General features: G+C 48.9%; 1 protein-coding gene across 1 annotated transcript in view; it reads right to left on the minus strand.

Annotated features, from left to right (window-relative positions):
* Window positions 1-22580, minus strand: part of FA2H (fatty acid 2-hydroxylase) — a 45353-nt gene extending 22773 nt beyond the window's left edge. The window contains exon 1 of the mRNA XM_072818378.1: window positions 22243-22580. Within this exon, the coding sequence (XP_072674479.1) occupies window positions 22243-22512 (270 nt within the window). The 5' untranslated portion in view covers window positions 22513-22580. The remainder of the gene's footprint in view (window positions 1-22242) is intronic.
* Between the last annotated feature and the right edge of the window lie 945 nt (window positions 22581-23525).

Genomic DNA, 23525 nt, shown 5'->3' on the forward strand with positions numbered 1-23525 from the left:
ACCTGGCAGGCTCACTGTGCCATTCCGATGACTACCCCAGCTCCCTCCCTTCCTGGTATGGTAATTCAGAGCCTGTGGGTCACAGGCTGGGGTGACTAGGACTGTGTGCCCATCAGTGGGGAGAGGGTCCCTTCAGGAGCCCCATGCATGGGTCAGGAGCCGTGTTCATGGTGGAACTGGCAGAAGTGCCCAGATGGGCTCAAGGTGAAATCGAAGTTGCAGAGAGGCTAACTTGGAAGGAAATGGAATGTACTAGGAACGTCACATGGCTGCAGCTGGCCCTGACGTCACACAGGGCGAGGCTGGAGAGGGCAGGCCGGTGTGTAGGTGAAACTCACGTCTTTCTGCAGGGAAGGTGGGGAGAGCACTTGCTAGTGGGAGGCCTGGCCTCCGAGTCCCTATGATTAAAGGGAACTGTGGTGCTGGTGGCCTTGGCTGGGCCTTCGGACACAGGGTACTGGCAGGAACTGAGGAGCCTGTTTGGGGAGCCCTTTGGATCAAAAGGACCTGGTGGTGTCAGTATGCTGGCATTTTCTGGGGAAACTCACATTTACCCAAGTAAATGTAGGCTTCTGTGGTCCTGTCTTGGGGTGGAGATCTCAGTATTTTTAGTCTGGGCCACTATGCTGGTACCTGAATTCTTTAAAAAAGCACCAGGGTGACCTCTTAAGGACAAAGAGTGGGTTTTATAGCACATCATGCAATGAACCTTTCTAAGTATCCAATATAAATGTCATATATTAAACCTGTCCCTTCTAGCTCTGTTCTATTCTCAAAATACCCCAGAGCACCCCTAATGACTGAGCTATTGATTATCCCTCCCTCCTGGAAAGTTATTTTCTCCTGGGCACCCCAAATCCTTTTTTTTTAAAAAAGATTTATTTATTTATGATAAACAGAGAGCGAGAGCGAGAGAGAGAGAGAGAGAGAGAGAGAGAGAGAGAGAGAGGCAGAGTCACAGGAGGGAGAAGCAGGCTCCATGCCGGGAGCCCGATGTGGGACTCGATCCTGGGACTCGATCCTGGGACTCCAGGATCACGCCCTGGGCCAAAGGCAGGCACCAAACTGCTGAGCCACCCAGGGATTCCCCCCAAATCCTTTCTTAAGTAGGATAGTCTGATCCTTTTCTGCACCTACCAACCCCCCAACTCATTGCAACTCCATCAATCTCTCTCAACAAAAAGCTCTTCTAGGGGCCTGCCCATTCCAAACAGGGCAGGGGAGGGGTCACCACACGGATGATCATTTAATATTTTGGGGTTACATCTTTCAGACATCTCTGAATGGCAGACACAAATCTGTTTGGGCACATCCGTCCAATCACTGGAAGCAGAAGGGCCATCGCCTCCTGGTACTGGACACAGAGCACTCATCTACCACCCCAGGTTTCTGCTCACTCAAGTTTGGGCTGTTCTCTGAGAGTACCAGTCCCTGGAAAAGTCTTCCTTCTGCCCACCTGGCTGCCTCTGGTTTTCCAGGGAGCGCTCCTGGTTCCTTCCCTCTAGGACTGTGCACTTTTTCTTTTTCACCCGCTATCCTTACACATATCTGAGGACAGCCAACACTCCACCCCCCGCCACCTGCTTTTTGTCCACGACACTCTGAGGACATAACAGGGTCTCCAAGCATAAGTACTGGCCCGCTGTTCCCCTTCCATGGCAGATGTAATGGGACCAGGACAGAACCCAGCAAGGCTTGCACCTCCCTGGTGTGGGATGTCATGGGAACTGAGCTCCCACCCGACCTTTCGGTGGCCATCCTTTGCAGTCATTCACTTAGTTCATGGCCCCTGAAGTCTTTGGCATGGACTGCTGCTGCTGGCATCGTGTGCAGAGCTGATACGGTCCAGGAGGTGATCTGGACCTGCATGCCTGTTCACTGGAGGGCCCCAAAAGATGTGTGATGACCGGACACCCAGAACAGTGATGAAGGGGGAAGAGTGGCAGGCAGTGGCAATCAGAGAAAGCCTGAAAATGAGATCTGCAAGGGCAAGTGTCAGGGGCAGGGAGCCTTGGCTCCATATGAGCTTTCTCTTTGGGGCTGATGGTCTCAGGGCAGTATCACTGCATCCCCCCACTCTTCTCCTAGATCTTTGCTCCCACACGGCTTGGATCCACAGCCACTGCTTTCCTAGATTCGTCCATCGGCACACACGTTTGAGCATCCACGATGTGCTGGAGCATCAGCCTGGAAGATGCTCTCTGACCCTGGCCTCACTCCTTGCCTCTGGGGAATGTTCCCTACTGCCCACATCATAGTCTGACCCAGGAGCCCCGCTTTCCCTCTGACGCCACTTCCAAAAAGTTAACATAGTATCATCCCCTCTGAGTCGGCTTACGGCTTACTTCCCTATATTTAGGCTCTTTCCCCTGTGTTTGCAAACTCCTCTGCTTTATGCCCTTGGACGAACCCTAATTTTTCCCTCTAGCCCGTATTTTCCTTGTTAAATGTCATCCTTCCAGGATGATGCAAAGGTTAATATTCACAAAGGCTTACTACGTACCCAGCCTGTAATCTTCATAATAACTGTATGAATTATATGATCTCTTCATTTTCCAACTTTTAAAAAATCATACTTTCCATATGTCCCACTGCCTCAGTTGGTATTTATAATTTTCTGCTTCTTGCTGTTTTTGTATGTTTGGGCAATTATCTTGTTTGTGCAATGGTGTTACAGATTCCAAGAGGGCAGGATACGTTTCCTCTTTCTTAGGGTGCCTAGGATGGCTCCTGGAAATATTAAATGCTCCACTTATTAATTCTCGAGTGGGGCTGTGTTTCAATGTTCTTTGCAACATGTCTAGGGTCCCCTGAGGCTCCTGCAGTACAGTGGGCTTGGCTGCTGGGCATAAAGCCCTCAGGCTCTGCAGGGCTCATGCTTCCTAGAAATGGAAAACACATCTCCTCAGATGAGAGAAGTGGCCCAGGACATTAGACACACCACCCTAAAGTGCCAGTCTGGACAGAACAGTGCCCAGATACAAGGGTCAAAACTACAATAATCTACGCCATATATTCTTGGTGCCCTTTGACCAAGTATAACGGGATAAGCAGAACTGAAAGTAGTGCTAGCATTTTATTTTTCCAAATAAAAATATTTTTAAAAATTACCATCAGCAGCATTTCATAAATGAAAGGAAATTTCAGTACCAAGTAGGTAGAAAACACATACTTCCAGAATAAAAGGCAGTTCTTAAGGAAGGACATTTGGCAACATTACATTGACACTTTTTTTTAAAGGGTTCTATTTGTAAATATTTTTTGATGCAGAAAGATTACAACCTAAAATTATGTCTTAAATTTTTTCTTGGTTCAAATAGCTGCTGTGGGATTCTAAAAACTACATGTAACAGGAAGTAGAGCAAATGTTCACTTGTTCCAGTGAAGTGATATTTTCTTTCTTTTTTTTTTTAAATTATGTATTTATTTGAGAGAGAGAGAGAGTGTGTGTGTGAGGGTCTTCAAGAAGACTCCCCTCTGAGCGTGGAGCCCCATGTGGGGCTTGATCCCAGGACTCCGAGATCACAGCCTGAGCTGAAATAGAGAGTAGGGATATCCAACCCACTGAACCACCCAGGCGCCCCTAAGGTTTTCTTAAAAATGACTAAAAACCCAGTTTCACAGACAGGTGTTGGCTTACAATGGAAACAGAACTTTTATTTTATTTTATTTTTTCATTCAAGTGGAAATATTCCAAGGAGGGAAGTGGAAGAGAGCCATGTCCTGCGGATGGCTCACTGGCTTGCATCCCCAGCGCAGAGTGGCCAGGGATTCACTGAGGACCAGGCCCTTGAACCCTGGGCCAGGCCTGTGTGAAGGCTGGCACTGGGGGAGCACTACCCGTGGAGGATGATGTAAAGAGGGAGGCTGGGGAGGCAGCAGGCACCACTTTCTCCCGTCCTTCTTTCCTCTCCTTCTGCAGCCCCAGCTTAATCTCAGCTTGAGAGAGCTGGAGCCAGCAGGTAGCAATGTCGTGGGTGATATGCTCTTGGCAAATAAATTTCAGACTGGCTGCATAAGCAAGGTGCTCTCTGGGTGGCCTCAGCGGGACCACACCCCTCCCCTGGCAGGAGCCCAAGTTATTAATCACAAGACTGTACACATCTCTGGTCCAGGAGGAGACTTCAAGGGGAGTGAAGGCGAGCAGCACATTGGCACCGCCAGGAGCAGACACACACAGGTACCAGGAAGTGTCCTCTAGTGTGTCTTTCATTGACTATTTTTCTGGAGTCTAGTCGTGAGATTTCAAAAGACCTAAAAGGCTTGTCCATACACAAAGAGGACAAAGACCCTCTGGAAGAAGGGCTCCCATTTCCACTGTGGAGGCCGCTCCCCTCTGACCCTGGGCGCAGGGGGTTCTAGGAATGAGGCCTCCTGGGAGCCACCGGATTGCATGCACTGGTCTGGGCCACATTTTCCAGCCTTCCATGCCCCAGTGTTTATTTTATAGTTGAGCCGGGCTCACCCTTGAATTCCACAGGCAAACACCGTCCATGAATCAGAAGTGTGTAAAGGTCACTCCTGGGAACTGGGCTATAACTCAAGCTTTAAAAGATTTTTTTTTAAAGTTTCTTGGAAACTTCCACGATGCATTATTTAAAAGACTCTCCTGATCCTGGAAGTAAGCCAGAGAGATCTTTAAAAACCAGACAGTGTCAGAAGGCAAAGAACGTGTGTGTTCTTTTCCAGTATTTGGAAATTGTTCTGCCTTCAGGTTGAATGCATTTCAGTATTTTGGTAAGGGAAGTGAGCATTCGGCAGGGAGCCTCTCACGGGCTTTTGTGGGAATGGTCAGCCCAAGTGGGAACGAACGTGGCTTGACATGGGGTGGGCCACTCACCGGTGCAAGGTGATAGCTTTCTTAGGGGGTCCATCCGAGGACACAGATGGTCATGGGGGCAGCAGGAATGGAGCTGAAGACTCACCCTCTCGTCCTGGGGCCTCCTGACCTTTCCACCCTGGGAAGGCAGGTGAGAGCACAGCTACAAGTACTTTTGTCATCAGGTCCAAGGCTGTTTGGAAGAAGCCTAACAAGTGGAGCAGGGTGGTACTGGGGCTGAAAGTGTCTTGCTCTCTTTATGCATTTCCCTGTGACTGTCTCCCAAGCCAGAACATGAGGGAAGAGGTCCCCCTATCTCGTTCACTTCTAGGTTCCCAGTAGCTGGCACAGGACCAGCACTGAATGCTTACTCGGTGATACCATAGGAGTAGACAGTGGCCTGTTGAGGCTCTAGTCACCCAGGCCTGGAAAGGCCACCAAAGCGTGGGCAGGGCAGGTAGAAAAAGAGCTGCCCAGTGCCTTCCAAAGCCTGTGTGTGTACTTGGGGGGAGAAGGTCAACGTGCTCAAGAACGGCCAATGTGCTCTGCCAAGGAGACCAGGTGGGCAGGCACTGCCCGCTCTGAGGTGAGAAGCTCTGAACTTGCTGGGCAATACAGGCGGGGTTTCTATCTCCTTGGGTGCTCTAGCCACAGCCCAAAGCTGCAGGGAGAGAAGCCAGGGGAGAGCAGTGCTGGCCCTAGATTCTTCCTATGCCATGCCAGTTCCTAGCTGGTCGTGAGGCATCATGTCCTCTCCGGTCAGCTCAAGCTACAGCTCTCCTCTCATGGAGAGAGTCCTGTGGACACCACTGTCCCCCCCGCTGCACTCCACCCTCTGCCCTCTCACACACTGAGTTTAGCACCCTCAGACTCAAACTCATAAAGGACCCAGGAGTTATTCCTGCCAGCTCCCTAAGATTCCTGCCGATGCCCTCAACACACCTGTCTCTCCAGGAGGCAGCCCTCGAGGGCAGCCAGGGGCAGGGGAAAGAATATGGAGCCAGCTTCTAGTTCTAGATGCTGCAGGTTCCAGACCCTTGACTGAAGGACATGGTTCTAGTCCAGGCTGCATTATCATCTTGCTATGTGATACTCATAACAAGAAATTGCTCACCCCTGACAGGGCACCCCGAGTTCCTGCCCTGTTCTCAGAGGTTGGGCAGGTGACACCAATGCGTGAAGCAGGCAGGGTGTGGCTCATAATGCAGACTCACTCTGTTTGCATAATAAAGAGTAGGAATATCGTTCACGTCCACAAGGAAAGATGCTCACTCTCATTTTGGAAACACAAGATACCAAGAAACAAAAAAATAACAACCCCCCCCACAAAACCAGGAAGCACCCTTTTGCTAGAGATGAAAGAAAAAAAGGCAATGCACAGACAGCTGTAACCAAAGGTCACTGTCACTTGGTCTTGAATGGAGTGGACTGCACTGAACCAGAGGGATCATGCCCGGTTTGGAAGCAAGGAAGCAGCCCTGACTTAGGGTCAGGTCAGGTGAGGAAGGAACTCAGTGTCGTAGACCTTCCAATTTCTAAGGAGAGCTGGAAAACCAGATTTTTACGTGAACTTTCCTGATTTTAAAATTTTCTTTGCACTTAAAACAAACAAAGGGTGTGGGCCAAACCACCCTGTCTGAATACAAACGCGGTCCTTGGTCTGCCAGTTTGTGATGTCTGGGTGAGCTGCAGACCTCCTGCCTCATGATACAGCCACAGGGGAGGAGGCGCTCGGACAGGCAGGAGCCAGGGTTCTGTCCTCTGATGCGATGCCCAGAACAGGGGGTCTAGGTGGAGCCTGGGCTGCACCCACATGGGGCAGGCCTACAGGGTCAGCTATACCAAGGCGCTGGGTGGGTTGGGTGCCAGAGCCCCAGCAAGGTTTGAGGAGGGATGACCCTCAGCCTGCTCCTCCCTCTAGTCTAGCAGAGAGGATTGGCTTCAAGAGAAAGCAGAAATGGATTGGTAGACACTCATTTCTACTGGATCTCTTTCTCCTTGTGTGACTGGAAAGGAGACAAAATCTGTGGTGGTGAAGGCATCACAGTGAAGACATAGGCCATGTGCCAAGGACCTCGCTTTCCAGCACAGAGGTCTGTAAGGGGTTGAACTATGTCCCCTCCTACGCCACCCCAAACACATATCCTGAAGGGCTGACCCCCAGTATCTCACAATGTGACCTTATTTTGAGGTAGGGCATAGATCTGATTGGTTGAAATGAGGTCCTTAGAGTGGGCCCTAATCCAATGTGACTTATATCCCTATGAAAAGGTAAAATTTGAAGACAGACACACACTCAGGGGGAACACCAAGTGAAGACGAAGGCAGAGATGCAGGTGAAGCATCTACAAGCCAAGAAACACCAAAGCTTGCCAGCAAACCACCAGGAGCCAGGGAGAGGCCTGGAACCCACTCTCCCTCACAGCCCTCAGAGGGAACTCACCCTATGGACACCTTGATGGGGACTTCAGCCTCCAGAACAGACAGCAAATCTCTGTCACCCACGCCACCCGGTCTGTGGGACTTTGCAACCCTAGCAAACTAGCAGCAGGCCTCCTGGAGTGTCCTTTGGGACGGAGACAGGGCCGCGGTGGGAGAAGGCATTCAAGGGGCAGAGACAAGCCCTGGGAGAGGCCTCCGGGGCTCATGCCAAGGAGTCGGGCGCGTCCCCTGCTGAGACCGCAGAAGCCAGGGTCTTGTCAGCACGCAGGCCTGGTACGAGATGGCTGGCAGCCTGCACAGAGCCCCGGGGGAGGGGGGGGGGGCAGGCTCCAGGCCGCTGTCTGCTGTGGCCACGGGGCTGGCCTCCGTCCCCTTCCTCGGGGCCTCCAAGTCGCTCCTCAGTTTCCCCTGCAGCTTTCCGGGGGCACCTGGGGCCTGTGCTTGCCCCCCCAGCCCCGCTGACACCCCTTGGGGTGGCTGGCACCTCCCGGCCCTCACGGCGAGTCTCCCCGAGCGGCAGGCAGGAGGAATTCCGCAGATGGGGGAAACAGAGGCACAGAGGGGCCGAGGCAGTGCCAGGGTTGCTGGGACGAAGCGGTGCCCCGGGTTCTTGGCGCCCTTCCTCCGCCCGCGGGGAGCACTCCCGGGATGCTCGGGGCCCAGCCCTCCTCCAGGGCGCGGACCCTGGGGTCCCCAGAGAGGGTTTGCTCGGAGGGTGCGGGTGCGGGACGGGGAGAGAAGAGAAAAGAACAACAGAGCCTGCCCTCCGCGCCACAAACAAACACGCCGACCGGAGGCGTGAAAGGAAGCAGTGTGCGCGGGCGGGGCGCGGGGGCGGGGGCGGCAAGAGGGGCATAAAGGAATGTTGTTCGGGAAAGCCGGGGCTGGACCGGCCGCACAGATGGCCTTTTATCCCGCAGCCTGGGGGTGGCCTGAAAACCCTCTCTGCAGTGAGATGCTGCCCAGGCCCTGTGTCCAGCTGCCCCCAGCAGCTAGAGGCCCAAAGGGAGGTGTATGGCGCTGAGAACACTAGGAGGCACCGAACAGACAGAACAACGACAAAAATGCACCTGCCTCACACCGGCGACTTTTTATGGATTCCAACCTACCGGTTAAAACAACTCCCTCTCTCTGTGCCAGGACATGGAATGTTCTTGAACCTAAGTTCAGGGAGGTTGGCTGGCTTGTCTGCAGCGGTATGGCTAGTTCTAGAACACAAGACTGTTGGCCTCTGAGCCTGTGTCTTCTCGTCCCCTGGTTTAACCGAATTCCAAACCCACTACTGGCCAAATCGCCACCACGAGTCGTAGAACAGGTGTCTCCCAGTGAGTGACAGCCTCTGCTCCCTGTTTTATGCTCATTGAACGCTACGTTTATACTTGTCGCTGTAAGGTGCTTTAGCCCCAGGAGACGACGTCCTTGAAGAACAACCGCAGGGTAAGTTGCCCTTCCGGGTGGTCAGTGCCTCTCTGATAGAGCTCCGGATATCACTTAATACACAATCTGGTGTGGTCAAGGGCAAGAAGGAGCTATTTGTGAACAGCACTGGGATGCCAGCTTCCTGGACTAGAGTCACCAGATTAGGATCCCATGATCCTAGAGAGAAATCCCTTTCAACTCGGGGCCATAGCTCTGACCAATGCTGCCCCATAGAATTTTCTGTAATAATGGAAATGTTCTAGATCTGTTGTCCGATAGAGAGGCTATTAGCCCCATATGTCTACTGAGCACTTGAAATGTGACTCATGGAACTGAAGTACTGAATTTTGATTAATTTAAAATTCATAGGCCCATGTGGTAAATGGTTACCATATTGGATAGCATGGCGCTGGACTCATATATTCAACTACTATTTGAAAATCTCTGAGTATTTCCTTGGCATTTCAAACCTAATGTGGTCCATTTCAAACCAATAGACTCTGATTACCTCACCCCAAACCTGGGTCTCCACCCCAGTATTCATCATTTCCATATATTGAACCACCCAGTTGCTCAAGTCACCGTGGCATCATCCTCAATTCTTTCCCTTACTCCCAGCAGTTAATCCATCAGCAAGTTATAGTGGTTCCACCTCTAAAACATTTCCAATTCCTATCCACTTCCTTCTGTCTCAACGGCGGCTCAGTCCAGGCAACATCCCTCTGTCAACGACAGTGATGTCCTCTTAGCTCCCTTCCTGCCTCCACTCTTGAACTCCTTCAGTCCACCCTCCACATGGCCACCAGAACAAAATAGTAAAATACAGACCAACTTTGTCAGTCTTCCACTTAAAATCTTCCAGCCCAGTGTTCTCAGAATAAAATCTAAATCCCCGAGGACCATGAGCTCTACAGAGACAAGACTCCTGCTTCCCTCCCCCGCTTCACCCCACACCACATTCCCTCTCACCTGCAATGCTCTATCTAGCAGCATAAGAGCCTCCTTTTGGGGGTGCTTGGGTGGCTTAGTCGGTTAAGCGTCCAGTGCTTGATTTTGGCTCAGGTCATGATCTCAGGGTCGTGAGACTGAGCCCTGTGTCAGGTTCCACACTCAGCACAGAGTCTGCTTGAGATTCTCTCTTTCCCTCTGCCCCTCCCCCTGCTCTCACTCTTTCTCTCTCTCCCTCCTTCTAAAATAAATATATATATTTTAAAGAACCTCCTTTTGGATTCCTAATGTCATCAAGTCCTATCATACTCCAGTATCTTTACATTTGCTGTTCCCTCTGCATAGAATTTTTTTTTACCCAGTTCTCCTTTGTGATGACTCCTTTTCATCCATCAAATATCAGCTCTTCAGAGAAGACACCTCAGACTACTCTTATCAGAAGTTATAGCTGTCACTCTGTTGCAGCCTCTTTCTAAAATATATCATCTATTCTGTTGTATAATACATCTATAGACTATTATATATACACACATATAAAAACATATATATAAAATATTCTGTTGTAACTCTTATCAACCACCTATAATTGTCCTATTTGTCCCCCTCCCTCCACACAGGTAAGCCCCATGAGGGAAGCTACAAGTTGTCTTTTTATCCCCAGCACTGAGCTCAGTGTGAGCATGAGGAGATGTCTACTATATTTGTGCTTGAATAGAGGAAGAAGCAGTGGTAGGGAAAGGTGGCCCTGTATGCTCCTGGGACCACTTGGAGCCTTTGCCAGCCTCATCTTTGGAGACTGTCTATCCCTGACTGGGGTGAGTTCCCTGGTCCAGTTCTGCCCTTGTCCAGGTAAAGATGGAATGAGGACAGCAGGTCAGAACAGACCCCATAGGCCCTAGCTGAGGGGAGGGGCAATACTGAGAGATGGGAATATCTATCTCCTTGGGGGAGGGAGGAGGGAAGGGTGTGGCTTTGCTCAAGAGGGTCTGAGCACAGAGCAACTTAGGTTCTGAAAACATCCATCTCTCACCGCTCAACAGGAATCTACCTTTTCCTAGCAAAAGCTGGGGCTGAGGGGACTTATAATCATCTTGATTCAGTTTAATCTACATGTTCTGTCTTTCAGGTCTCACATGATCTCGCCGTAGCCACATAAATCCTATAGTGATGCAGGGAATAAGAGAACCAAAGCTGGGAGAGTTTAAATGACACATACAGCGTCATCAGCCAATGAGACACACAACTCTTAGGCACAGATCTTGGGCTGCAGACCCCAGGCCCCTCCTCTTTCTGGATGGGTGGAAGGGAAGGTGGCCTGTTTGTACAACTGCTCTGCGCCAAGCCCCACGCTAGGAGCTTGGGGATACTGATTCTTCAGTAATCCTGAGAGATCTGCCCATGGAGCAACTTTTATGCCTCCTGTTGTCCATCCCATTCCCTCTGCCCTTAGCCTTCTAGGACAGTGGGCTGCAAACTTTACCGTGCTTCTGAGCCATACAGCATGCTTGTTAAAAATATAGATTTCTAGGGTCTTGCCTCCAGAGAGTTTTTTTTTTTTTAAAGATTTATTTATTTATTTGAGGAGGGCAGAGGTAGAGAGAGACAAAAATCTCAAACAGGCTCCCTGTTGAGTACAGAGCCTGATGCAGGGCTCCATCTCACAACGCTTCGATCATGACCTGAGCCAAAATGAAGAGTCAACTGAGCTACCCACGCACCCCACTCCCAGAGATTCTAATTTTATAGATTTGGAGAGTCTCCCAGGGGAAAAATATATAAAATACACACACTCATAAATATATATTATAACATATTATGCTAATTAATTGTCCATCCCAGGACCCTAGGATCATGACCTGAGCCGAAGGCAGACTCCTAACCAACTGAGCCACCCAGGTACCCCTAAAATCACTAATTTTAAGCATATGGTTTGATAAGTTTTGACAATTATATGCCTTCTTGTAGCCAATGTCCAAATCAAGATGTAGAACATTTCCATCATCCCAGAAAGACCAGAAATGTATTTTTAAGAAGCTCCTTATTTGATTTTGATGAAGGAAGGTAGGAGGATAAGTATCCAGTTCTCTTGGCCAGAGGGACAAGAAGTGTGAGATTTATAGTGCTCTACAAGAAAGACACCAGGTTCTCTGTTAGCAAACACAGCTGCTTCACTGCTCCTCTAGCCTCAACCATAGGCTGTGGACACAATGCAGGGAGGGTACACAGGACCATCCCTGCCCAGAGTTGTGGCTTCAAGGCTGCTTCCAGGCATTCCCTCCACACACCTCCCCACTCCTGCATTCCCCGCTGAAATTGTTACCATTCCATGACCGCTTAGACACCCACTTTGTATGCCCCCCTCCCTTCCTGTCTTGGTGACTGGGGCCTGTCGCCTGCGTGGGCTTCCTTGAGCTGCTTCCTCCCTGCTCTGGCCACACAATCTCAGTGTCCAGGGCATGTTAGGCAACCCCAGCCCCTGAAAGTCACACTGTTTCCCCAAGGCCAGCAACATGGCTCAGAAATGATGTTCAGCCCCGCCCTGCCCTTTGCATTCTCTAGTGGAGCAGGTGGGAGCAGAATCTCAGCTGGAATGGAACAGAAAGAAGGGAAAACCAAAAAAACCTAAAGGCTAAAACCTAATAGAAAATGAGTGATTTCATTGGTACAGAATAAAGTCCCCAAATGGACCAAAATATTTCTAATATCGATGTGTGATAAAGGTATTTTTTAAACCAGTGGGAAATGTGATTATTCAATAAATCTATGAGGATAACCAACTGGTCATTCAGAAAAATATAAACCTAAAATAATCTCTATTTTGTTCCTAAACCAAAAAGACTTCAGGTAGATAAATTTAAGAAAAAATAACAAAAACATAAAGCATAACATTATTAGCAAGATACTTAATATCTTAAGATTTTATTTATCTGTTTTAGAGAGAGAGAGAACACCTGTGCAAACATGTGTGAGTGGGAAGAGGATCAGAGGGAGAGGGAGAGAGAGAGAATCTTAAGCAGACGCCCTGCTGAGTGCACAGCCCTACATGGGGTTTGATCCCACAACCCTGAGATCATGACCTGAGCCAAAATCAAGAGTCAGATGCTTAACCGACTGAGCCACCCAGGCGCCCTGATCCTAAAATATTTTTTATGTATAAAATCTTAAATTGGAAGTGGTCTTTCTAAGAATGATAAAACCATGTTTTACAACATGGACATTTTAAAGGTTCAGATAGAGAAAAAACATTAAACAAGTCAAAAGACAAATGAAAACTGAAGGACAAATAGTAATAGGTATGATGGAAAATGGGCTAATACTCTTTATATATAAGTAGTGATTATAAATCAGTAAGAAAAAGACCCACCTTGGTTTAAGCACAGGCCTAAGATTTGTCCCTATGTGTGTGCAGTGGAAATACTGGGTACCTGGAGACCTGTCACATTCCAGGATCTCTCAGAACTACAGGCTTCTCATGTATGAAATGGGAGAACTGATGTCTGCCCCACCTATTTTAAGGGTTCAAATACAAATCTATGAGAAATAGCTAGAGAAATGTAAATCGCTATACGAACTTGGATGTGTTACTATTAGTTCTAGAGGAATCATTATTATCCAAGTGTTCTTTATCGGAGTCCCTAAAGATTCAAGTTGCAAAGAACAGCAAAAATCACCGTAATGTGCAACTATTCACAAGCCAACCCAGCATTTATGAGCTTAGCTCCTGCTCAAACATTGACCACTGCCTCCCCCAACTCTCTGTAGTCTGTCTAGGCAAAGTGATGGTTGGGGTTGCTGTCATCTGACAACATACAACGTAACAAAATGCAAACTCCAGGCAAAGTGAAATTGAAAAATCAATGCTAATAATACAAAAAATTTCTTGAAGTCCGTGAAATTGATAGGAAACTGTTTTACTCACAATTCCATTGCAAAATAAAGATCTGGCAAAGTCAGGCTGTTTAACACTGAAACACAGGCAACCAGCAAAGGACGGGGCTCTTAAAAAAAATGAATAACCTGTTTATCAAAGGATCAAGAGAGATCCCCAGCTCTTAAATATTCTTGCAAAAAGACTCTTTATGATCATGCTGTGGAAAGCCAATGTGAAGTTTGGAATGTCACACTGTGCTTTCACACAGTTTTGTCAGAAAAACCATACATGTGCACAAAGCCCACACTACTTGATTTGTTATTTGCTCAATTTGAGAACCTGAATGCGATTGCAATCTCAATTTTGTTGTCAGGTTAAAATAAACTAGAACAATTTTTGGTTACGTTTTTCTTTTAATTTCCTTTTTTTTTTTTTTTTTTTTTTTAAGTAATCTCTACACCCAACATGGGACTCAGTCATGACCCTCAGATCAAGAGTTGCATGCTCTACCAACTGAGCTAGCCAGGCGCCCCTTCATTTTCATTATGAAAGATATTAAGTTCCCCTCTCCGAAATCCCTGTCCCATTTTCTATGAAATTTAGTCTTCATTTAAAGCAGATTCGTTTTAGGTGCCTGGGTGGCTCAGTCAGTTGAGCATCGCCTTTAGCTCAGTTCATGATCCTGGGGTCCTGAGATCAAGTCCCTCATTGGGCTCCCTGCTTAGCAAGGAGTCTGCTTCTCTGTCTGCTCTTCCCCCCCCTGCTTGTGATCTCTCTCTCTCTCTCTCACACACACCTCTGTCTCTCAAAAAAAAAAAAATAAAAATCTTTAAAAAGAAATAAAGTAGATTCATTTCAAGTGAATTTTTTTCCTGGGAGTCAAAAACTTTCCTACTTAGGTCCAAGGATAAGAAAAAGCAACCACTAAATCAGGTTAGTCTGGCCTTGTGCCTGGCTTCCGGGGAGTGGTGTACAGGATCACGGAAACTGTCTCTATTCATTCCAGTGTAGTTGTTCCTTATTTCTCCATGGCAGCCAGTCTCAAAGTGTGGCCTTGAATTGACTTAAAAGAATTTGAGGCCGTCTTTCATCCCTGTGGATAAATGATGCCCATTTCATAGACTTTTGTTATTAAAGAAGACTAAGGACTAGATCTTAGTGACTAAGTGGGTTACTATGGAACATAAACATTTGGAACTTATAAAACCAAAGCTATTACTAGAGATCCACCTTCCAGTGGGAAATCTGAGCTAAGCACTGTTGGGAAGGTTCTACAGGGCACTGAAGAAGGTAGAGAACTAGAACTCTACTTCTTTTAAATTCTATTCCTTTTTTTTTTTAAGATTTTATTTATTTATTCAAGATAGACACAGAGAGAGAGAGGGAGGCAGAGACACAGGCAGAGGGAGAAGCAGGCTCCATGCAGGGAGCCCGACGCAGGACTCAATCCTGGGACTCCAGGATCGCGCCCTGGGCCAAAGGCAGGTGCTAAACCGCTGAGCCACCCAGGGATCCCCAATTCTATTCCCTTTAAAGAAGAAATTAAGACTACTTCACGTAGGTAATTATCAACCAAGTTTGTTGTAGATCTCATGGTTTACTCTATGTGTGTAGTCAACAGAATTTCTGGCTGTTAGTTTTCTTATGACAGGACTTTACAACATATTCATATGCATCAGAGTTCCCCAAATTTGTTTATCTGGTACCGCTATTTAAATACCTTGCAATATACTATCAAGGCAGGAATACAAAATATTTGGAGAATTGTGCTTCACCATAAAAAATCTTGAGTATGAAGTTTATATATCATATCATCCTAGACAAGCAGCAATTAGAGAAGATTGAGACCCACTGTTCTGAAACCATATGCATTGGAGAAATTTGCATGAAAAGACCCAGGAAAGAGTAAATAGAACTGGAAATCCAGACATCTTGGGTCCTGCCTGTGCATGTCATGCAGACACTTGGAACCATGTGGGTCCAGTCACAGCCCTGACAGCAATGAGGGCTTTCGACTGGCATTTTCCATCACTAACTTCACATTACCCCTGTAGGGGACTCATGGGCATGTGTAGCCTACATGGAAGACATTGGTCAACTCTCTGGCTGAGAATAACTGAGGGCAAAGGAAGAAATAGAGACCCAATTGATAGCTTCCATCCTTTTCACCAAATTCCCAGCTCTTTTAGCCAACAAAGAACTGGCAAGAGATTTTTTTTTTTACTTTGTAATTCTTGAAGAATCTAGTATGTGCTAAGATTACCACTTTCCTTCTCAATTATGCACAGGTCTTGGTTTTCCAAGCAGCTCACTCTTCATTTATTCAAACACTGATCATGTTGGCATACGGCACTGTGCTAGTGCGTCCTAGAGGAACCCAGATGAAATCAGATGATTCCAGTCATCAGAGAGTTTATAGTTTAGTTGAGAAGATAAGATACGTCGTGAAAACACAGTAAATATGGAAGAGCAATATGAACTCTGTAATGTAGGTATAGGCAAAGGGCAGGAAGCTCTGTGAAAGAAGTAACATTGGAGCTGGACCCAGAGCAGGTGGCAGTGGGGGGCCCTGAGGTTAGGAATACTGCTGTGATATAATAAAATTCTCTTTAGAAAAGGTCTCAGGGAGAGTCCTCTCCAGGAGACTGCTGCAAGAATGAGCTTAGGGGGGCGCTGGCCAAAGTAGAGCAGAAGTGGGGAGATATCCTGGAAGGAAGACTAAGGAAGCTCATGAGGATCAGTGTGTGGTCTGTGCAAACTGTCCTCTCTGTACCCCAGTTATTCTCCATTTTTTCCTTTCTGTAGCTCATGGCCTCTCTAGTTCAGAGCAGACAGTGGAGACAGTTGCTATCAAGAGTAAGGAAGGGGTGCCTGGGTCGGTTAAGCATCTGCCTTAGGCTCAGATCATGATTCCAGGGTCCTGGGATCGAACACCATGTGGGGCTCCCTGCTCAGCGGGCAGCGGGGAGTCTGCTTCTCCTTCTCCCTCTGCTCCTCCACCTCTCCCACTCTTGCTCCCTCTCTCTCAAATAAATAAATAAATATTTTATTTAAAAAAAGAGTAAGGAAAACACAGATAATCTCCTAGACATAGTATTGAGTGGAAGAAGCCATCTAGCAGAGTACCCATAGTATGGTTCCATTTAAACTTTGCAAAATTCTCTGTGAAATGAGAAGCAAGAGAAACTAGCAAAGGAGACTGAGAACTAACTAGGGCTATAGGTGGTGAGGTAGGTGGAGTCATGCACCCACCTGCCCCCAAGTCTATGTCCCCAGGCCTGGAACCCGTGAATATGTTACATTACATGGCAAAAGCAACTTTGCAGATGTGATTAAGTTTAGGACCTTGGGATGGGGAGATTACACTGGATTAACCTGGTGGGCTTAGTGTAATCACAAGGGTCCTTAGGAGTGAAATATGAAGGCGGGAGAGTCAGAGAAGAAGGCAGCAAGGGTTGGAGAGACGCAATTGCTGCCTGGGGGCCATGAGCCAAGTATACCAGCAACTTCTAAAAGCTGGAAAAGGAGGTGCCTGGCTGGCTCTGTCGGTTAGGCATCCAACTCTTGAGTTCAGCTCAGGTCTTGATCTGAGGGCTGCAAGTTCAAGCCCCATGTTGGACTCCACGCTGGGGGTGGAGCCTATTTAAAAAAATAAATCAAAACCATAGTTTAAAATAAATTAATAAGGGCACCTGGGTGGCACTGTTGGTTGAGCGTCTGTCTTTGGCTCAGGTCATGATCCTGGGGTCCTGGGATCGAGCCTCACAACAGGCTCCCTGCTCAGCAGGGAGTCTGCTTCTCCCTCTCCCTCTGTCTGCTGCTCCCCCTGCTTGTGCTCTCTGGCTCTATCTCTCTGTCAAATACATAAATAAATAAAATTTATTTATTTATTATTTACCTTAAAAATCAAGTAAATAAATGCTGAAAAAGGCAAGAAAATGGATTTTTCCAAATGCTGACTCACTTCTGACTTCTGAACTCTAGAACTATAACAGAATACATCTGTGTTGCTTTAAGCCACTGAGTTTATGGTGATTTGTTATATCAGCCACAGAAAACTAATGCAGGTGGAAAACTAAAGGACGTGGTATCCGGAAGCCAAGTGAAGAAAGTGTATCAAGGAAGGGGAGTGGGGATTGCATCTAGAGCTACTGCCAGAGGAGGTGAGGTAAGGTGTGAACTGGTGACTGCGTTCAGTGAGGCAAAGGTCCCGATGACCTTGGTAAGGGTAGCTTCAGCGGTGGGGTGGGACCTCTGAGTCCTCCTCCACCTAGATGCTCTACTCCATCGAATTACTCAAGTCCTGAAGCTCTGCACGGCCAGACCCCCCAAAGGCTGGCAAAGCCCCCCGTGGTAGTAGAGGGGGACTTCTCAGCCACTCAGAGATGGATGCACCTTGTAGGATTAGGACACAGCACCCAGAACATCAGAGTTATCCCAACAGCAGTGGCTGGGGAGTTGGGGTTTGCCTTCCTCCAGGGTCTTCTCAATTGGAGGGCTTCTCTCCAGAGGCAGGGCCAGATGTTTGCAGGTGGGAGGACCTCCCGAGGCCTGCACGTGTGAGATGGGGGAAGGACGAGCCACCCTTTCACAGTTATTAGCCTCTTGGTGGCGGGTTTGGAGTGAGGGGAGGATTCTGGTTGGACTATGATAAAAGCTGTAGCTCTCTTATTAGACAAATGTACAACCAGGTATATTTTACACACAATTTCATCTCATTCACCAATCCCAGAAAACGATCCACAGAACACCAGGTTTAAGAAGCTCTGCTTTTTTTTTTTTTTAAAAAAAAAAAAAAGAAGCTCTGCTTTGTATGTTTTCCAAAGTATGATATTTACTCCACTGATGGTACCCAAGATGATCCTAGGGGATACAAGGGATGAGCAATTATCTTAATAGCTCTCCATCTGTTTTAAAGTGCATGTAAAACTTGTGATTGCACCGGTATTATTGGCTACGGTGTAAAAAGTGAGTCTACTTAATGATAAATATTAAGTATGTTCAAGTGGTATACCAATTCAGAAAAAAAACTCGACAGTGATTCATGGATGACCCAAGTCTGGGAAACACAGACTTGGTCCTCCCACAGACCTTGGGAGGATTTGAACCTAAAGTTCTTTCCTTTCTTATTTATTCCTTTTAAATGCCAGTTGCTGCGCAGGCTGCCTGGGTGGCTCAGTCGGGTTAAGCGTCCAACTCTTGGCTTCAGCTTGGGTAGTGATCTCGGAGTTGTGAGATCGCACCCCACGTTGGGCTCTGCGCTCAGTGGAAAGTCTGCTTGGGATTCTCTCCCTTTGCCCATCTCCCTGCCCACATGCCTTCTCTCTCTCTTTCTCCCTCTCTAAAATAGATAAACAAATAAAATCTTAAATAAATAAATGATGGTTGCAGCTCAATAAATGGGCCTCACACCCCACTAACAACATGAGCTACAGTTGGAAGAACACTGCTCTTACCTGAGCTTGGAGTGAGGAGTTTGCTTGCCCCCCCACCTCCCCCTCAAGGGTCAGGATAAGAAGAAGGCTTAACTTCTCTGCTCAGCCATAGCTCTCTCACTCGCTCTAGGCGTGCAGCTCAGCTTCCTCAAGTCCAAGACCACAGCCACAGCAGACCTTGTTTCATCCTGACAGTATGTTGGCTCAAACGAGTTTGACTTGTTTTGTGTTTGTGTGTGCCTTTGTGTGAGTGTGAATGTGCGTGCAAGAGTACCTAGGAGTGTGTGAGGGGGTGTGACAAATTGGGGAACAGGGGAAACCAAAGGCACCAGGGCTTCTCCCTGGAAATTTCACAGCAGAGCTCTAGGACGCCCCCCTCCAAGGACTACACTGGGGAAGGAGGACTCCTAGAAGGAGTACTACTCAGAAATGAACTCCAGGGGTGCCTGGATGACTCCTTTGGTTAATCATCTGCCTTTGGGTGGTCAGGTCATGATCCCAGGGTCCTGGGATGGAGCTCCACATTGGGCTCCCTGCTCAGCAGGAGAGGCTGCTTCTCCCTCGGCCTCTGCCCCTCCCTGCCCTGCTCATGCTCTCTCTCTCTCAAATAAATAAAATCTTAAAAAACAAAGAAAGAAAGGAATTCCAAACAAATAGAGCTGGTTCCGACATTTCCCTTTCCCGTCACCCCTCCTGGTCTTTTCATTATAGGAGCTGGGCTCTAAGCTCTGCAGATGTCAACATCTCTGATCTAGCAGGAAGAGAGAAGGGAGGTGAAGAAAGCAATATAAAGGTTGCTGGAAGGGCTTAGCCAGAAAGGAGGACAGAAATGTCTCCGGTCAGGCTGTAAGGAGAGGACTTCTCTCTGTACAGGATATCCCATTCCAGATTTCTCCTCTGGCTACCTTTCTCCCTCAATTTAAAGACAACGCTATACTAGTTTCCAGAAGAGAAATCTGTAGACAGAAGCTGACAGGCAACTGTAGTATTGGGTAAGTATGGCTACTGGTCAAGTTTGAGCCATGGTGTAGTAAATGCGTTGCTGGTTTTTAGTTTTTCCCCCACATCCTCAGATTGGGGCCCAGATATAAGGATGCCTGCAACATGGCCACATGGGGACTCTTGGGGTAACAGGTGAGTGTAGGGGTAGGAAGCAAATATGGTCTCCATATTCTCTGAGTCCTCCCTGAGGGTCAGGTAAGGCAAAGCCAAGCAAAGCCAAAGCAAACCATAATGTGGGGTGGTGAGCAGAGCTGGGAGGTGGAGCCATCTAGGGCAGCTGGCCTGGGGTGATCCTCGCTATCTGGGGAGAGAAGCCACACCCTAAGGCTCCTGTTTATAGTACGCAGCTACAATGTAGGATGGTTCCCATTAGCCATCACAAGCCTGGAAATCTCTAGTCATCTGGTCCCAACGTCTCGTTTCCTGCACTCAGCTGTAGTTATATCTAAAGCTAAACCTCTGCACCTTCAGCATGACCTGAAACCAAACACCAACTTCCAAGATTAGTTGTGCTCCCACTGCAGAATGCTGAGCCCTGGCATTTTACCTATGAAATCTCCCAGTTTCAAAACCCTCTTCACTCCTTGGTCTCAGCCACCTTCACCTCTTGCCCAGGCTATGCGGTAGCCTCCTGCATGGTCTCCTCACACCCAGCTGGCTCCCTCCATTCCTTCTTGGCACTGAAGCCAGGGTGTTCTTCCAAAGATGCAAATCTGACCACAACACACCCCTGTTCAAATCCCTTCCCTGGGTTCCTGTCGTTCTTAGACTCAAGTACCAAATCCTGCCCATAGCCTAGGAGGCCCTGCATGATGTAGCCCTGGCTGATTTCTGGCCTCCTTCCCCTTTGGTTTTATTTCTGTCCCTTAACTGCCAAGTCCTTACCCTTCAGAGCCTTCTTCACACATGCTGTTCCCTCTGTCTGGAACGCTCATCCTGTCGCTCTTCACCAGGCTAACCCTCTAGTCATCATTTAGCTCTATGTGCATATGTCACTTTCTCAAGAAAGCTCTCCTTGAACTCCTCACCTCCAAATCCACATTCTGATAGTATCAGGTAATTAATTACTGTGACATTAGAATGTTTCCTCATTACCCTGTTAGCTCCATGAAGACTGTATTGGTTGGCACCTAGCTCGGTGCTGACAATCATTAAAGGACAAAGGGAGTGAGTGAATAAATGATTGAAGTATTAGACAAGATGGTCCTGTGGGGAGCCACCAGGAACAGTGAGAGGCAAGTCCTTTTATCCAAAGTCTAAAAACACTTGTTGGGGCCACCCTGAAAACAGGAAACAACTGTTGGCTTAATGCCCAAGTATGATGATCCCACTATCATCAGTTCCACAGTCAAACCTGGGGAAGGAGTCAGTTTGCCTCTGGCTCAGCCTGCCTGGAGCCCTGTGGACAGGGGCAATCTCCCACATCCACAGATCTTGTGATGGACACAGCATCCAGTTTGGAGTCAGATACATTTGGCTTTTCCACTAACTAGCTCTTTGACTGGACGAACTGCAGAGCCTCCCTGAGCCTCAGTTTCCACATCCTAAAATGGGGATAACAGAACGTACCCCAGGATCGGTGGGAGGCTTACATAGCATCATGAGGCTGCCCTGCCCAGCAACATGCAGTTCACAGTGCTAATCCTCGCGCCCCCCAAACACCAGCTTACCCCTGTCACTTTGCTCTTTTGGATACTTATGCCAGCATGCAAGACAAGAAATACAGGGAGGTCGGAGGCATGGGAGGACAGAGTCCATCAGAGACACTGCCCCAACCTCTCCACCTACCCAGGGAAGTCCTAGTGCAGACTCGGACAGCACTAGGAAATCCAAACTGGCTGAGAAGGGTGACTGATCTGTGACTTTCGGGAGCAGCAGCAGGAGGGGAGGGCAGCTGAGGTTGGACGCTCTTATCCAACAGAAACGAAGAATAGCTGCAAAGAGCAAGAGGCTGATAAGGGAACAGGAAGGAAAGACTGAGAGTGTGAGGGGCTCGTAAAAGGCGATCCAAAGAGTCAGATGGCAGAGGCTGCAGAAGCAACAAGTGGGAAGGAGGGAGTAACTGGGGAGGTGTAGAAGTAGCAGATAGAAGAGGCTCAGGTCGGGAGAAACGCTGGAGAGGAAGGCCAAGTCCGGGGGGGCGGGAGGCGGGCAGTGACCTGTTACCTGGAGAGAGGGAGAAGTGAAGGTGAGAGTGCAGGCTGTCACCTTGGGCCCTCCTAGAGGGCAGGTGTACTGGGCTTGGGGTGAGTGGGGGGGGGGGCGGCGGGCAGTGTGGGGGGGCGGTGACCCCGGCCCGGACCTACCTGAGGGTCTCCTTGCAGGTCGCCCACGTAGTACTGCTCGAGCCAGAGGCGCGCGTTGGCCGAGTGCCGGTGCGGCGGCCCGTCCAGGTCGGCGCTCACATCCTGGCCGGCCCGGGCCCGCAGCAGCTGCTCGCCCCCCGGGTGGTGCCGCAAGAAGCCGGTGAGGTCGTAGAGGCGGGCCCCGCAGCGGACCCAGCAGGCGCCGGCCGCCAGGCGCCGCTGGACCTCGGCCGGGGAGAAGGAGACCGCGGGGGGCGGCGCGGGGGCCATGGCGGGAACCGGAGCTCGCAGCTGGAAGCCCGGACTCCTGCTCCGAGGCCGCGCGGCTCTCCTCTGACATCCCCCGAGCCCCGGCCGCCTTGACGGGCCGGCCGCCACCGCACCTGCTCATTTGCATGCCGCGCTCCCATTGGCCGCTCGGCCGGACGCGGCCCGAGCCCGGAGGCTCCCTCTTCCTCATTGGCCGAGGGGAAGCCCGGGCCACCGAGCCGGGCGGGCCACCCGCTGCGGGCCGCCGGCCAGGTGTCCCTAGGCAGGTAGAGGGCGCGCCCGCCAGGTGTGTCCCGTCGCAAGAGGAGAGCGAAGGGGACGGGCGGATGCAGGCGGAGCAACTCTTCCTGTCGCGCGTGGCTGCATGGACGGACATCCTCGGTGGCCTGATCGCTCCTGGAGTAACTCCTGGTGCTGCCGGTTGGGAGAAACCTGAAGTTTTTGATTCTCAAGCTCCAGGAGGGGGCGAGGGGTGGGGGAGGCGGGCGAGGACTAGAGTAAGGCGAGCGAGGCTCTGGGCTCGGGCGCCCCCAAACTCCGTAATCACAATATATAATATTTCAGTGTAATATTTTAAAAATCCTATCGTTACACAACAACCTGTGAATGTACCTAAGGCCACACTGTACACTTAAAAATGGTTAAAATGGTAAAATTTACATTATGTGCATTTTATCACAGTAACAATAGTTATTGCAATATGTAATAAAAAATTTCTTTTGAGAGAGAGAGCGCGTGTGAGCAGGAGAGGGGCAGAGGGAAGGGAGAGAATCCTAAGCAGGCTCCACGACCAGCACGGGCCTTACTGTGGCTCAATCCCCAAACCTGAGCCCACCGAAGGCACAACGAACGAGCCACCCAGGCGCCCCCATAATAAAGAATTTTTTAAGATTATGTTTTTGTAAATAAAGGTTTATTGGAACCAGGGCTAATAATGCAAGACAAGCAAGGTGGTAAAGTGCAGGGTTTGATCTTGTCCTTAGTACTTAAAATTTTGGTGTTGTGTTCATTGT

Source organism: Canis lupus, chromosome 3 (assembly GCF_048164855.1).
Source record: "Canis lupus baileyi chromosome 3, mCanLup2.hap1, whole genome shotgun sequence".
NCBI lineage: Eukaryota > Metazoa > Chordata > Mammalia > Carnivora > Canidae > Canis > Canis lupus.